At 59.3% G+C, this 16,888-nt stretch overlaps 1 protein-coding gene across 1 annotated transcript; it reads left to right on the forward strand.

Moving 5' to 3' along the window:
• The first annotated feature begins 3,750 nt into the window (after positions 1-3,750).
• Wfdc1 (WAP four-disulfide core domain 1) lies at positions 3,751-15,773 on the forward strand. Its single transcript, XM_013012811.1, has 7 exons — positions 3,751-3,974; positions 9,515-9,701; positions 10,115-10,198; positions 10,725-10,865; positions 12,236-12,277; positions 14,013-14,082; positions 15,461-15,773. The coding sequence occupies exons 1-6, from the start codon at positions 3,849-3,851 to the stop codon at positions 14,057-14,059; spliced, it is 627 nt and encodes a 208-aa protein (XP_012868265.1). The 5' UTR covers positions 3,751-3,848; the 3' UTR covers positions 14,060-14,082; positions 15,461-15,773.
• Positions 15,774-16,888: the final 1,115 nt, after the last annotated feature.

A 16,888-nucleotide genomic window follows, 5' to 3' on the forward strand; every position in this document is an offset into this window, starting at 1 on the left:
CCCGTTCCTTTCTCAGGCCATTGATCCTTGATGGGAATGATGGCCTGGGAACATTCACACCACCAGGATGGCTAATGGACCGTGAGACCATTTCCAGACGTAACGAGAATGGCAGGATTTCTAACATGAGCCTTCACAGAAAGATGCTTCTTCCCCTCAGGCCTGGCAAGTTCTAGAAGCTTGCATCAGAATTAAGAGTCTGGGCGCTGTCCCTGACTTTTTTTTTTTTGCTCAGGGCTGGTGGCACTCCACTCACTGGGGCCGCAGCTCTGCCTCTGGCTTTTGGTGGTTAAGGAGATAGACAGCGTGCCATGGACTTGCCTCTTGAGTAGCTGGGATTACAGGCGTGAGACACTGGATCTGGCCTTGGGTTTGCCTTTGTGAGGAACTTCTAAGCTGCCTTCTACCTGGCTCAGATCAGGTGGGCTCCCGCAGCCCTGGATCAGAGGCAGGCATGGGGCGCGGGCTGCAGGCCGGGAGTCCCCCAGACCGAGTGAGCGGTGAGGGCGGGAGGGGAAGATGGTGAGCGAGGTCAGAAGCAGGGCGGCGCGCCGAGGAGGTCTGGCTCTTCCAGAGCATCTGTTTCCACTCCCAGCGCGAGCTGTGGTGGGGCAGAACGGTGGCTCTCCGCCCTGGTCCCCACCCACCTTCTCAATCAGGGCAGGAGCCCCCAGAGTCTCCCAGAGGCCTGCCTCTGTGCTCGAACCCAGGGCCCCTCCTCCAGTAGGCCCAGCCGGCTCCGCTGGGAGCTGTTGAAGAGCCCGGAAGGAGGCTGAGTTTCTCCTATGATCCAAAGGAAAAAAACAATTCAGTCCAAGTCGGGTTCTATTTGTCTGTTGCTTTTTAAAATCGGCGTTCTCCTCAAGACCCCTGTTGGCGTGGTTTTGATAAATGGAGGGGCCGGCACACCAGCCGCCTGGACCGGTGGAACAGTGGCTCTTTTTTGGATGCTGCTTCATTCAGCTGCTCAGGCGCGGCCCACCAGGGCCAGCCTGCCTGCCTTCTCCCAGCCCTCACTCACGCCCGTCCAGCTGAGCGTCTGGGGCCTCCTCGGTTGTGGCCAACTGTGTCACGAGGTACAAAGCCCCACCCCCACCACACACATGCTCCTCCAGGCCCGAGGTCAGGATCACTTTCTGCCCTGTCCAGCCGCAGCCACTCCCCCTTGTCTGCAAGATGATCAGGTGAGCACTTACTCACTCGCCTGACAGGGTGAGGGCAGCTCTTCTGCAGCCACTGGATGCAAACATGAACCTCAGTTCCCTTATCTGTAAAATGGGGGTACTGATGACACTCACTTGGTAGAGCTGTGGATTAAATAAGCAATTATTTTCATAAGCCCTCTAAACCATTCATGACCTCGCATTGAAAAGTGCCATCGCAGTGTCAATTAAAGCTATTGGTGAATAGAACAAGGGTCTGAATGACTGAAGGGATGAGAGAAAAAATGATTGAACGGATGAATAAGAGTAGATGGATGAATTAAATGAACCCTGCTTCTCCTTATGCCAGTGTGTAAGTCATTCACACTTTAGTATGAAGTGTGAACTCATGCTCGCTGACCCAGTCACAGTTACTGGGAACTGAGCTGTCCCCTCTAACTCGTCACATTCTGAGAACAGCCCTGGGCAGGCAGCTCTGGCTACCAGACACAGCAGGCCCCGGGGCGGCCATGAAAAGTACTGTCAGGGCCCTGCAGGGAGCTGGGGTCAGGTTCAGGCTGCCAGGGCTCACATACTCTGGAAAGCTGGGAGCATTGGCCTCTGGGGGTTGGCAGGAGCCGGGACAAGTTCCCGAGCTCCCGATGGGAGCCAGGCCTCGCTGGGAGGAGGGCCAGCCGGAGCCTCTGCGCTGTCCGGCTGGGCGCCGCCCCGTGGCTGATCAAAGGCAGCTTGGTCCGGGCTTTGCCCCGTCCTCTCGGGGTGCTGGCCTCCACCTCCAGGGCTGGAGGGCCTTTCTGGCAAGTTAACCTCCCAGGGAATTAACTTCCGGGTCACCTTGGTTCCTCTGGTCTAAATGCCAGAAAGGCTCCGCCGTCCTGATCCGTCAGAGCGCGGAGGAGCGCCTGGCCCCCGGAGTCTGGACTTTAGAACATGGATGTAGCCCTGGCACGGTCGAGCTTCCTCCACAGAGCACTGCGGTCCCGCCCCGGGGCCCTTCCCCCCAGGCCCGGGTCCCGAGCTCCTGTGTGCTCAGGTGTCCCTTCTTCTGTGGGCCACCGGGAAGGAGACAGTGTAGAGGAACGCATGTGACTCTGTTGGACAGAAGAGCCTTTGGGAGTGAGGGCAAAGGGCAAAGGGCAAAGGCCAGGCCCCTTGATGGTTAGCAGAGGCCGCATCCAGCGGAGTGTCACTCTCTGGGCAGAACGGGGCCACCCAGGGAGACACAGGAAGGGAAGGCTGTGTGTGAGGGGGGGGGAGGGCGGCTTGGCAGGCCGGAGGGGGAGGGGCAGGCCACCAGGCAGGAAGTTTCCCGAGGGAACAAGGGAACGGGCTGGCTAGGGCTGGGGGGGGAGGGGGTGTTAGAAGGGTTAGAAGGGGAGCCCGGGACCCCCCCACACACAGATGCACAGTGCTTCCCCGTCCAGCATCCTCACACTGTCAGCCCCACAGTTTGTATCCCAAACCATTTGAACAGATAGGGAAACTGAGGCATGGGCTGGGCGTGTCCTTCCCACCCTTCTACAGCAGCTGCCTGAGTGGGAGGGAGGAAGGGAGGGAAGGAGGGAAGGAGGGAGGGCGGGAGGGAGGGGGTTGATGGAGTCCCAGCAGCTAATGAAGAAGAGACCAGGGCTCCACAAAGCAATGCAGGAATCCTCTAGAAGCTAGGCTGCGGAGGGCGCGGGCAGGGCTGGGTTTCGGTGAGTCCAGGCGTGCTGGCATCCGCGGGAGCGGCCTGCTCGCGGCTCGTTCACGGCTGCTGTGGAGCCGCGTTGAACTGGGCGTGGGGCGGGCCGGGGGCTCGGGCTTCCGCGCGATAGCCAGCCGGTACCGGAGATAGCAGCTCCCCTCTGGAGACAGAGGTCTCCACATCTGTGAACAAGAGTGGAGACGCTGCTCCCGTGCGTGAGGGCCCCAATGGAGCCTCGTTGTTTTCTGGGCTGTGGACGGAACTTAGAGCCTCATGGGCAGGCGCTCTACCACTTGAGCCACACCTCCAGGCCCCCTTTGTTTGCTCTGGTTATTTTTCAGACAGGTTCTCATAGGTTTTTCCCCCAGGCTGGCCTTGGACTACAGTAGCTCTATCTAGTTGGATCTCCTCCCCTCCGGAGTTGCTGGAATTACAGGTGTGTGCTACTGCGCCCCACAGTAGAGGCAGTGTACCGCCCTCAGCCCCAGCGGATGCCCCCAGTACTGTGTGGACCGGGGTGGTGATTGGGCGGGGATAGGGGTGGTCCTCAGGCCCCAGCAGAACCAGGGTCCAGGGCAGCCACCCCCAGAGTTACGCAGGGAGCATCCTCCCGAGCTGCCAGGGCTGGGAGCTGGACCAAGGAGTTGCCCCTCCCTTCCCGCTGGCTGAGCGGCGCTGTCTGAGCAGAGGAGAGTGGATGGGGACAGGGCCCCTCCCGGCCACGTCGCCAGCCGCCCAGTGCCCCCCCCCCGCCCTTCCAAAAATAACCTGGCCGGCCAGCGGCCCCTGCGGCGGAGGGGCGGGGTGGGTACTGGGAGGGACCCAGGATCCCCGGGGACCCGGGCCAGGCCGAGGGGAACTCAGAGCCGGGCAAGTTACACACTTTGGCCCCACCCAGCCCGAGGGTCCCTCCCCTGCCCTCCCCTCCACCTCTGCTCCTCCCCAGAGCATCGCAGGGTCGCTGGCCCCAGAGGAAATCAGTGCCTTCTGACTCCGGGATGGGCCGAGGCGGGAGGAGGACGGGGCTCCGGGCTCTGGCCTTCCTGCTGCTGCTTCTCCAAGTCGCCGCTGCCAAGAATATCTGGAAGCGGGCGCTGCACCCCCGGCTGGCTGAGAGGTCCCGCGTGAGTGCTGGGCACGGGGCGGGGAGGGGCGGAGGGGGGCGGAGGGGGCCCTGACGGTCAAGGCTGGCCTCTCCCTCCAGCGTCCCCAGGTGGGCCGGGGCCGGGGTCTCCTGTCCCAGCCAGTCAGGGTGGGGGATGGCAGGTGAACGCCAGCTGTCCCTGGAGCCCTGGGCTCTGGCCAGGCTGCCGGCCGAAGGTGTGGAGGACTCAGAGTTACCCTGGTGTGCATTCGCGTGGGGATGGGTCCGTCCTGTCACTATTTACCAGAAGCTGCTGGAGTGTGTGTGTAGGGGGGGGTCCCGAGGGATGGAGACACCAGCTCCCACCCTGAAAGGTGCGACAAGGAGTAGACAGGGCAAAGGACAGCAGGACTGACAGCCTGAGCTGGCGGTGGCAGGAGCGAGGAGCAGCACCTGGAGCAAGGGGCTGGGTTCCAGTCTAGACTCTGCCCCTCCCTGCTGTGTGACTCAAGGTGTTGATTGATCTCTCTGGGCACCAACAATCTCATTCAGAAAAGGCAGCCGCATCCATCCCTACAGACCCATTCCGACTGCCATTGTTTGGCAGGCACGGACGGCCCTGGGCTGTGGGTACGGGGGCCTGGGAGAGCAGGTCTCCATTCGGGGAATTCACAGAGAATAGGTAAGCAGAGACCTGGACTAGGTAAGAGAGGCCTGTTCCCAGGGTGACCCCTCCTCGCCCTTCTCTCGGCCAGGTGGATTTTGCTCATTTATTGTGACACTTAGGACCCCTGGGCTCCATACCTGCCTCCATTACAAATTAATGCCTGCGTGTTTGCAATTAATAATCTGTCTAGTTTGGCTCCGAGAGTGTTGGGAGGGGAGGCCTTCAGAGGTGATGGATCCTGACGGCTCTGACTGACTTCATGAATGGCTCCATCCTCTGACGGCTTCCTCTCTGAATGGGACAGACAAGGCGGGGCGGGGGGGGGGGGATGGAGGGAGCTTGGGGCAGAGCCACCGGAGGAAGTAACGCCTGGTGGTGTCCTTGATGGGCACATCTTGTCCCCGCCCCTTCCTCTCTGCTTCCTGGCCACCGTGAGGTGAGCAGCTTACCACACTTCCACCCTGCGTCCACCGCCCTCTGCAGGGAGGTTCTCTAACGTCATCATCTTCAGCTGTCTCCGCGTCCCTTGTCCCCATGCTAGGTCGTTGTAGCAGCTCCCCCATGCCAACCCCCCGGTCACATCCTCGAGGGCCCTTTTTCCAAACATCCTGCAAAGGTTCCCTTAGCTGCTCTTTCCTAACAGCTGGCGTTTGCTGTGTACTATGTGCCTGAATTCTGAACGCGCCATTAATGACTGAGTGAGGTTTTCCAGGAAAACCTCTCAGAGCATGATCACAGGCATGGAAGGCTCTGCAGGGCTCAGGAGTGCTGGCTGAGCTTGCAGCCTAGGAGATTCTGGTCTTCCAAGGGCCTCTCTGAGAAACTTCCCTCTGCCCTGCTTCCAGTGCCCAGTTCTGGGGTCCAGGACGTCAGGAAATGGCATTTGTCAGGACGCTGAGCTCCCCGTGTTCCAGGGAGGCTTTTATTTTTAGATCTCTGACGTCTGAAATCTAGAGGAAGAGCAAATAATACTTGGAGGAAAGTTGGCTTCTTCCTCCACCCACCAAGCCCATCCCAGGGTACGTTTTTATTAGCGTGGCCAGGCCGTTAAGCCACAGGGACATTCTAAAGAAGGGCAGAGCCCTTGCGTGAGCACCATGAGCAGGGGGAAGGGGGTGGACGCAGGGGAAGGGGGGGGAGCTGCTCTGCGGGCTAGATGCTTTTCCCCTAAATGGAAATGAACTCACACCACACTTTTCCCCAATCATAAAAATAATGATGTTCACTGCAAAATAAATAAATAAATAAATCAGGCAATACAGAAAGTTGTACATAAATCAAAATGATCTAAAGTCTTCCTAAAAGACATGGCCTGTGGATATTTTGTGGTGTGGTGTCTAGACGGTTTCATGAAGCAGTTAGACACAGCATTTTTTTTTTTGGCATAGTGTTATTTTATTCATACTGTTTACATTTTAAAAAATTGAGATGCAATTCATAGGACATAAAACTCACCATTTCAAATAAACAGTACAGGGGCATTTAGTATATCTGTACTGTGGTTCAACCCCCACCTCTCTATCCCCCGCAGACTTGTACCCCCTGGGCAGCCACCCCACCCTCTCCTCCCCAGCCCTGTCTGTGGGTTTTCCCATTCTGGGTGTGTCCTGTCTGCTTATTTACACCCCACACTTGTATATGATAGCATCCAGCAGGAATGTGAACATAGATGTGTCCTGTGCCTCGGTTTCCCTACCAGTGAAGTGGGCTAATAACAGGACGCAGAGGCGTGAGAGTCTTCCATTCCGAGTGAGGATTTAGCAAACCCCGCCTGTCTGGCCACCACGGTGACTCTACGGCCCAGGTTCTGAGCCCATGGTGTCCCCAAGTAGGGAGCCCACACCCGGCCCGTTTTCCTCATGATACAGCCAGGACTGGGCTGGCCCATGCAGCCCCAGAGAGCAGTGCTTGGGCAGGGGCCTGTGCCTGGGCTGCTTCCACGGCCCCTTCCTCCTAGAAACTTGGCCAGGGGTGCGCTGGTCCCAGCCAGCCCCGCTTTCCCTTGCTGCCTGTGCGCGTCTTGCAGGGGCCTGTGGGCTCTGGCAGCGTGGAGCTCCGGCGGCTGGGACCAGGCCTGCTCGGTTCTGGCATCCACCACGGAGCCACGGAGATGCAAACTCTCAGCCCGTCAGCGTCCTGCAAGCAAAGCAGGACAACACTCGTGACAGCATAGCATTAGACAACGCGAGAGGTGTGCAGCATCAGACGCCCCTGGTCCGCCCGCCAACCACGCGGGGCCGCTGGTCCCCCTCCCCTGCCAGCCGCTGGGTCAGGCGGCCATAGGTCGGCTAGTAGATAGGGCCACCAAGGAGGCCTGACAGCCACTGTTGCCGATCACTACCTTCCTCCTCTTCCTCCTCCATCCTCACAGCTCTCTCTTCATTGCAGTGGATAACCCAGGAACTAGTTCCTAGTGGGCAATTGGTGTGCTGGTGCTCAGGGGTGGGGAGGGCGCGGCAGTCACCTCTGGATGGTTCTCTGGGAACTCTGGAAAAGGTCCTTTGTTCAGAGCCGTCCCGAGGGCTGCCTTGCATGGCACAGAACATTCTGAACCCGAAGCCCTTCCGAGTGAGCCTGGGGCCCTGCTGTCTGGCGGCTGCGCTGGACCTCGGGCACTTGTCCCCATTGTTCTGTCCAAATTCTGACAGAAGGCATACAACTAAAATTGATCTCTGGGCGGACCCCTGCTGGGCTCATCATTAACCGAGTTATGGGGCCAGGGCCGGTGGGAGGGAGGTGAGAACGCGGCTCCCCCCCACTCTGTACCTCCCCCGGGGCCCCCTACCCCATCCATGAGGCCCGTTCTGAGGCAGGCTAGACAGGCAGGTAGCTGGCCCCTCTGGCCTGGCCTGTGGGCGGGGCCTCTGACGTGGGCGGGGCCGCTGTCAAGGTGGATCAGGATTAAAACCTGAGGTTCCACCGGTGAGGCCATTAGTCCAATTGAGTTCATTCTGCAGAAGAGGGAGGTGACACTAATGGCTGGAACTGTGCCCGGCGTGCGGCTTGGAAGTGGCTGGCGGGAGCTGGGGAGGTGGCTCCTTTCCCCGTCCTCTTCCATGTTCTTCTTTTACCAAATTGTGTTTTATTTTTTGGTGCTGGTCCTGGGGCTTGAACTCAGTGCCTGGGCATCATCCCTGAGATGCTTTTGCTCAAGATTAGCTGTTCTACCACCTGAGCCGCAGTGCCACTTCCGGCCATCTGCTTCTAAATGTCAGCATAGCGTTCGATTCTGTTTGTCCTACATCGAATGGCCCATGTGTGTAGTGAAGAGATGGCGGGGCTCCCCAGGCTGCTCCCCGGAAGCCAGCCTGGGCGGTGCCTGTTCTAGGTGATTAGGACACCCCCGCCCCCCCGCAGGATGTGACCAGCAGTGCACACTCACAGGCTGTGCAGGAAGGACCTGGGTGACCACCATATCCCTGGGGAGGCCTGAAAGTCTCTGCTCTGCGCTCCCCTACGCCCACCCCAGCCAATCCACGCGCAGGATGTGTCAGCCTGTGGCCGAAGGGATGTCTGGCCAGCAGGACAGAGGTGGCATGTACCTCGGACAGCAGACAGGCTTCTATCCTGGTTAGACACCATCCTGGGCAATGTGTGTGTGTTCACATGTGCACCACGGTCACACAGCCCCAAGAGGGTGGTGTGATCAGCCTCTGGGGACTCCAGGGAGAACCCACGGTCACAGAGAAGGTGACTGGAAGAGCTGGATTTGAACCTCCATTAAGAGCAGAGCCTGGTGCTCACCCACCAGCTGCCCGGTGTCGATGGCTCCCCGCACTGCTGCGGTCAGCGGGAGAACAGGCAGGCCCGCAGCACAGCGAGCGTCTAGGTGGACGTGCGGTCTGCGGGCACCTCCCCGAGGAGGGGCTCTGAGGCGGGCACGGACAGAGGGGGCCGTCATGGGGAGAGGGAGGAGGGCGCTGCTCCCAGCCGGGACAGCGAGTGGACTGCAGGCTCAGGAGGGGAGAGGGCGGCACCAGGCGACCAGGAAGGCCGGGACAGGAGATAAGGTCAGGGTTGGCACAGCCCTTCAAGGTTAGACTCAGGAGTCTGTCCTAAGACTAATGGGAAGGACACCGACAAGGGCTCAGAGCACGGGAGAGAACCGACCCGGGGGTATTGCAGAAAGCATCTCTGAGCTGCACTTTGGAGAATGCTCAGGGTCGGAGGCAGGGAGGTCCAGGAGAGGCTGGGGAGAAGCCGGGGAAGGCCGGGGAGGCAGGGTGGCTGTAGACTCAGGCTCGGGGAAGCAACCCTTCACACACACGGATGGAATGTACCAGCAGAGTGCCAGGTACCCCGCTTCCCGGTAAAACCATCACAAAGAACCATACACAGAGAGGCTGAAACCAACGGGAATGCTAGCTCACAGCTCTGGGGCCTCAAGCTCAGCACGCGCCTCCGAGGTGGAGAACTGGGCATTGCCTGGTCGCCTTGCCCCTGGGCACCCATTGGACGGACGCATCCGTGCTGCCTTCAAGCATTGAAAGCCAAGAGGAGTTCAGCCTGTCCTCCTGGGGCCTCCCCGTCCCCTACCAGGGTTGCATCTGTGAGATGTGCCTACGCTGTCTTGGGGATTTTCTCGTTCTAGGTGTGACTGGTAGGTTCTCAGTGCTGTATGTAGAGAGATCTACTTGTTGTGGACATTTGTGCAGCAGCCTCCGGACTAGCCGTCATGTTTGGGGCAGAGATGATAGCATCTTTTTTATCATCTTTAATTATTAATTCATATCAGGGGGAGAGACTTGAACTCAGGGCCTCACTGGACAGCGTCTTTTAACCCACCCTCCAAGCCCGGTTCTGTGGGGCTCACGACTTTCCCCACAGGCCCGAAGAGAGTGACCGCTGGCCTACAGGGCACAGCTGGACGCAGCCTGGCTGCCCTGACCCTCAGCTCTCCTGTCCCCCCACAGGCCGAGGAGGGCACCCCCGGCCCCCGGCAGCCACGCGCTGACCGCTGCCCCCCACCCCCCCGGACGCTGCCCCCGGGAGCCTGCCAGGCTGCCCGCTGCCAGGCCGACTCCGAGTGCCCGCGCCACCGGCGCTGCTGCTACAATGGCTGCGCCTACGCCTGCCTGGAGGCGGTGCCACCCCCGCCAGGTAGGTGGGGCCAGGGGCGGGGCAGGGGCGGGGCCGGGGGCTGGGGGCGGGGACGGGGCTGGGCTGGGGCAGGGGGGAGGCCCTGGGGGCACAGAGGGACTGCACTGGACCAGACAGTCCTGTCCACAGGGCAGCCTCTCCTGTTTCTCCCCTGCGGTGGCTGGCCTGGAGACTGCTCTCTGTGCACTTACGAGGCACTGGGTAATGGTGAAAGAATGAATGCATTCATTCGTTCTCTGGTCAGCGGGAAGGGCTCTCCGACCGCTCCTTAGAAACCATGATGCTGCCCAGCACCAGGAAGTGGGTGTCAGAGGACAGTTGGAGCATGAGCCTTAGCCACACCCTCGGCCGCTGCTCCCCCGGGGGTGCAGTGTGCTGGGAGCCCCCAACCTGACACAGGCCTCCTGTCTCAGTGCTAGACTGGCTGGTGCAGCCCAAACCCCGCTGGCTTGGCGGCAACGGCTGGTTGCTGGACGGCCCTGAGGAGGCTCTGCAAGGTACAGGGAGGGTGGGGGAGGGGGAGGGGGAGGGGGAGGGGCGCCCACCACAGCCCCGCCCCGCCCACTGCCCCCTCCCAGGCTTCCAGCCATGTCCTCTGTCTCCTGGCCGCCCCACCCCAGCTCAGAGGGCCGGCCTTCCGCGGGGGCGAGGCCTGGAGGAGGGAGGGGGCACTTTTCTGGCCCCTAATATCATAATACGGGGTTCACTGCTTCTTGATGAGAAGGCCTGCCAGGGTGGAGAGCCTGGGCCGGGACCGTGGGAGTGACCGCGCACCGCACGTGCGTGGCTGGACCGGTGTGCGACTGTGCTCACGGTGCAGCTGGCCACAGCTGCTCTTGTGGCTATGGCTGATGCATCGTGTGGGGGGGCACATGAGTGTGTGTGTGGGCACATGAGTGTGTGTGTGTACACGTGTGTGTGATGTGTGCTGTGACACAGGCGTGGCCTGGAGTCGGGGTGGGTGCCGGGATGGGGGTCAGGGGCGGGGCTGCCCTGTGACCCCGCGCCCCCGACCCTCGCCAGCAGAGGCATGCAGCACCACTGAGGACGGCGCCGAGCCCCTGCTCTGTCCCTCGGGCTACGAGTGCCACATCCTGAGCCCCGGAGACGTGGCCGAGGGCATCCCCAATCGTGGCCAGTGCGTCAGGCAGCGTGGGCAGGCGGGTGAGTGCGCCCCAAGCCCTGCCTCCGGGGTAACTGTGGGAGCCCCGAGTCCTTCTGGTCCTGGCCCATGGGCTATCACAGCCACCCCAGGCCTGACCCAGGACTGTGCCTCCTTGGACACCCTGCCCTCTGCTGGGTGCCAAGGCTCCTGGCTGGCAGACCGAAGGTGACTCTCTGCTCTGTGCCACCTACATGGGTGACTTTCAGGTCCATTTCCTTAGCTTTCAGAGCCTCAGTTTCCTGCTCTGTCCAGGGCCACTGAACACTGCCAGAGATAGACTGAAATCATGCAGGCAAAGCCCTCCAAGTAGGGCAAGCCAACGACCGGTGGTCAGCAAACACTGGCTGCCTTCTATCCATCCCTGCCCCTGCCTTACCATGCACAGAACTCGAATTGTTCAAGAATCCATAGGCTCCTGGGGTCTGAGCCAGGACGTGGTTTGCCGTTGTCATCCTTAGTGTTTGTCTTTGGAAGTGAAGGGAACAAACAGATGGCAGATGGCGTGCGCGCTCAGGTCTGCAAAACTTCCCCAGCGGGGAAGATGCAGAACGGCGCCTCCACACAGCGCTAGACCCACAGCGCCTCCTGCCGGCCGTGAGGGTCAGGAACTTCAGAAAGATCGCCATTCGCATCATCAAAAGTGAGCTCCACCAGAGCTCCATCAGACTCCAGGCCGCCTCCCAGGGCCCTGTCCTTGCCTCTGGGTCTCTTGGTCTTAACAGAGGCCCAGAGCTTTGTGGCTCTCTGTCAGAACTGATGATAATCGCTCCAGTGGTTAATTTTAGTACACCGTGATATACCAGAACTGCTTCGAACATTTATTCCTCTACGACCTATCCAGAAAGGCCTGGGCATAAACTCACAGGTCCATTGTGACGTGTAGCAGCAGGGTTGCGTTTCAGTAAACCGACACAAGTTGAAACTGTCTTAGGTCAAAACACACCTAACACACAGCACCTCCGGGCCCAGCCATGCAGCTCACGGCGGGCACCACTTCTGATGGGGACTGAGGCTCACTGCGGCCACCTGGCCGCCAGAGGCAGGCTGGCAGCCCTCCCCCGGAAAATTCCAATGTCAAAACGCCCCCTGCACTTTCTGTGCAGGTGTATTCGTGTCAGTACAAAGTGGGGGGTGAGTGGAGCCATCCTGGGTCGGGGAGGGTCTGGGGTCACATGCTGAGATCATTGTCACCACAGACAAGAGCACGCACGATGAGGTTTCAGTCCTGGTTTCTCATCTGAACTTTGGGAAAGCACCATGAGCTATAACCTTTAGTCGTTTCCTTGGTGCTGGCCACAGACCAGGACACTGACCGGCTGGCTGACCGCCTCACGGCCCCACAAGTTTTATCTTCTTGTGTGTTTTCCAGATGGGCGGCTCCTGAGGCACAGATTTTACAAAGAATATCCAGGTAAGGGAAAAATAAAACCAAATATTCTTTACAGAGGTCACAAGAAAGGGAAGTAATCATTACTTAGGTGGAGAAGGAAAAAATAATGATAAATAAGACAGGCGCCGGTGGCTCACTCCTGTCATCCTAGCTACCCAGGAGGCTGAGATCCGAGGATCGTGGTTCAAAGCCAGCCCGTGTAGGAATGTCCATCTCCAATTAACCACCAGAAAACTGGAAGTGGCTTTTATCTCCAATAAACTATTCAGAAAAAAAAAGTGCTGGAAGTGGAGCTGTGGTTCAAGTGGTAGAGCACTAGCCCTGAGCAAAAGAGCTCAGTAACAGTGCCCAGGCCCTGAGTTCAGGCCCTGAATTCAAGCCTTGTGACAAATAAATGAATAAAGGGGCAGGGCAGGTGTGAGCCCGAGGGAGTTAGAGCAAACAGGGCCCCGTGTGAGCGTCAGAGCCCGGGACAGGTATGCTTCTGCCTCTCCTGCTCCCAGGGGAGAAATTTGAAAAGGTAGTGGACCTATCTACGCCATCCTTCCTTCTGAGATTTGTCTGCTCATCGTCTATCTGCCCACCTGCTGCACATCTATTCCTCTATTCATCTACCCATCCATCTACTCGAGCATCCATCCACCCATCCATCTACTCGTGCATCCACCCATCCATCCACCCACCCATCCATCCACCCATCCATCCACCCATCCATCCATCCACCCATCCATCCACCCATCCATCCACCCATCCATCCACCCACCCATTCATCCACCCACTTATCCACCCACCTAGCCCTCCTGTCTTCTATCTAACCACCCAGCTGTTCATCCATCCATCTGCTCCTCCCTCCATTATCCCATTCACCCCTTCTCCTGTCCCTGCGCTCTCCATTCCACCCATCTGTCTCCTCTATTTTTCCACCTATTCAGTATATCTTTATCAAGAATTCACTGAAAGAGAGCGGTTAAGGAGTAACACCGGTGAGCATAATGTGACCAAAGCACATTATGTGTATGCTGTAAATATCGCATTGAAACTCCTTTGTACCATTAATTCATGCTAATATGAGATAGATTTAGTTATTTAATATATTTAATTATTGCCAGTCCTGGGGCTTGAACTCTGGGCCTGGGCACTGTCCCTGAGCTTCTTTGGCCCAAAGCTAGTGCTCTACCACTTGAGCCACAGCACCACTTCCTGGTTTTTTCTTTTTGCTTATATGGTGCTGAGGAATCGAACCCAGGGCCTCAGGCATGCAAGGCAAGCGCTCTACCACCCAACTTCCCATCCCTAAGATTTTTTTTTTTAAAGAATTCACTGCATGTATTCATCAAACATTAGCCCTCTCTCTGGTCTGGAGCTGGCACTGCCTCTGTAGAAATGACAAACCCAGTTCCTGCGCCAAGCAGCGCCCACCAACCAGGGACCGCCACCCTCAATGAAGACCAAGCGGTAGTGTCATGATAATGCCGCCTTGGCTCCTCCCATCCCGTACTGGGGACAGGGAGGACACGTTAGAGCAGATTGCCCAGACGGACTTCCCAAGGAGGGCACCGGACCTCTCAGCCTAAAGAATAAGCCATCCGGGCAGCGGCCCGGCTTGTGGGACAGCCCGAGGTGGCGACCAGCAGGATTGAGTGGCCCCGGGACACCGTGCCTGGGACAGCGGCTCGGGCCGGGTGTCGGGCCTTCACTTGGTTCTTTGAGCAGGACCTGTCACCCAGGCCCTGATGGCACCATGTTTGTGTTTCAGACGGTGACTCGAAGAATGTGGCGGAGCCCGGAAGGGGGCAGCAGTGACCCTTTCAACAAAGCAACGGCGGGTGTGTAAGGGGGAGGGGAAAGGGGCTCATGGCAGACACCGGCCTGCGGGGGGGGGGGGGGGACGAGAGCGGAGCTGGATCTGCTGGGAGAATCATACCCCCCCTCCCCCGGCCCAGCCCCTACACCCAGCGCATCTGTGTCTCTGGAGACTGATCTAAGACCAGGCTCGGCGGCAGCTCTCCCGGCCTTTGCCTGGAGGTCTCCAAGAATCAGCCCCGCGTGCCTCTGGCATTCCCAAGTCCCGTCTGCACACCCACATCCGTGACAGGCGTGGTACCAACCCCACACAGCTGCCCAGCAGTCGTCTGTGGATCCCCGTGTGTGCCAGGGATCTTTCTGGAGTTCCCACCCTGATAAGAGGCTGGCCAAGCCAGCAGGTAGACGGACAAGAAAATGACAGGTGTGGGACATGCTGTGTGTCACATGACCGGTGTCCCCTCCAGGGCTGGGAGCTGGGCTGCGCAAGGCAGCGGGGCCCTGGCGACACGGGCCGAGCTCTGAGGGTGAGCCGGTGCCCCCGGGGCTGCAGTCCCCAGGGGCGAATCTGGGCATGGGGGCCGCTGGGGGGGGACAGCGGTGCCCAGGTTCGGCTCTGGGCCGCGCTCCAGGTGGGACACTCATGCTGGGGTGTACAAAAGTCTACGGGTGGCTGCCACCAGGGGGTCCCCAAGAGCTGACAGCCCGCAGGACACATGAGAACCCCAGGGGCACAGTCTCCCCAGGGGAGAGAGAAGAAGGGGAAACAGCAGGTTTCAGCTTCCAGAATGTCAGGATTGAGCTCTCAAGAAACTGGGGCTGACCCAGGCTGTCCTCCAGTGTGGTGTGTATCTGACACATTGACACCCATGAACTTGGGCGCTGTCCCTCAGCTCTTCCGCTCAAGGTGAGCGCTCTACCACTTGAGCCACAGCACCACTTCCAGTTTATTGGAGATAGGAGTCTCACAGACTTTTCTGCCTGGGCTGGCTGTGAACCGAGATCCTCAGACCTCAGCCTCCTGAGTAGCTGGGATGACAGGCGTGAGCCACTGGTGCCCAGCCCCATGAACTTTCAGCGGTGGAGTCTGGGGTCACAGGCAGGGCATCGCAGACAACCTTGAGCTGCAGCCCAGGGTGGGTGCAGGAGCAGCAAAGCTGGCTTGGTATTCCTGCTCCGTCTCCCCATGTGACTGTAAGAGAGTGACTCCTGCCTCAGTTTCTTCATCTCTAAAATGGGCACCAGGGCGAGGCTAAGTTGAGAACTTCTCAGAAGTTCACCAGGAGCTACCAGTTTGGTCATGGGGAAACTGGGTCCAGGATGTAGGGGACCAAACAGCCGCATGACCCCTCGTCCCGGTGTCAACTCGTAGGTAACCCTGCTGCTCCGCTTCCTTCACAGCCCGTGTGCAAGACCACTTCTCTGCTCCCTGCCAAGCCCTGGGGACGATCAGAAAAACAGCGTGACGCGCAGTGCTGCCTCCAGCTCCCCAGGGCGCCCTCGAGCCCGCCCACCGCAGCCTCAGCGTGGCACCACCCCATGCGGCGCGTTGGTGGGGTGCCTGACCCACTCTGATTCTCCACCATGGACACTGGAGGCTGCAGCCCCCAAGCTACCTGGGAAGATGCCACCCGGGAGAGAATCCCCAAGCCCGTTCACTGTCTGGGTGATTTTTGTAGATTTCTTCCAAGTCTTACTCTGTTCTCCAAATAAAGTCACCCATGCGTAATGGTAGTGAGCCTGCCCTCTTTCGTGAGTCAGTTCTGCCCACTGGGTGACTTTCAGAACTAACGCATGAATGAGGGGAAGTTCAGGACCCCAGAACGGTCGGCACTGGGGGTCTGGACCAGGGTGGGCGTTCGTCCCTTTGTATCACAGGTGGTGGTACAGGCTGAGCATGGCTCATATCTGAATGGCCTTAGAGTCTGGCATTTGAAGGGGACCTCTGTGTCTGTTGGAGGTAAGCTAGGATTTCTCCAACTAGAAGCTACGGAGGTCTGGGCTGGGTTGTGCTTTGTGGGGGTGGAGCATCCTGTGTGCACAGCGTGGTGATCTCACAATCACGATCAGGATCACGATGGGGGGGGGGCAGAAGCCGCTCTCAGTGTCTGTTTGATGTGGTTGCAGATTTGGGTGAGAGAACTTGAGCTCAGCCTAAATCAGAGGCAGAGGTCCTTTCCAGACAAGCCTGGTGACAGGGCAAGGGTGGGGGTGGGGTGGGGAAGGGTGTCAGTGTGTCTTGCCATGTCTCAGTCCCAGATGAGGGGGATCACGGGCGTGGTGTGATTGATAAGCTCCTATCTGTTCCCAGATGTAATTACTTCTTGGAGCAAACAAACGATCGACAGCGGTGAGCGGGCAGATGGTGGGTGTCTACCTGCGCACACACGATGCGCAGTCATTCGGTCTTATCTGCAAACGCAGTCGCTCGGGCTGAAGTGGCTGCTTCATAACCCGGGGACGCGGGGCAGGCCCAGCCTGTCCGCAAGCCCGCTCACGGGAAGGTGGCAGCTGGCAGATCGTGGGGTGCTAGAGCCCCACCTTCCCTCCTCCCACTCTGCCAGGAAGGGGAGTGGACAGCCCCACTTCCCAACCAGCCCCGAGTTCTCCGGGGCTGAGATGGCGCCTGCGGCTGGACCCTGTCTGCCTGCCAGGACACGTCCCCCCGCACGGGAAGCTGCGGAGGCCGGGGGCTATGAGGTCTCCTGGAGCCTGGCGGGACCCCGGGGCGCAGCCCCAGTGCCCTGAACATCTACCCAAAGCAAGGAGAGGCGCCAGGAAGCTTCGAGCCAGAGGTGCCCAGCCCTGCCCGGAGCACGGCCTCCCCTG

The sequence above is a fragment of the Dipodomys ordii genome, unplaced genomic scaffold (assembly GCF_000151885.1).
Source record: "Dipodomys ordii isolate 6190 unplaced genomic scaffold, Dord_2.0 Scaffold18, whole genome shotgun sequence".
In the NCBI taxonomy this organism is placed as follows: Eukaryota; Metazoa; Chordata; class Mammalia; order Rodentia; family Heteromyidae; genus Dipodomys; species Dipodomys ordii.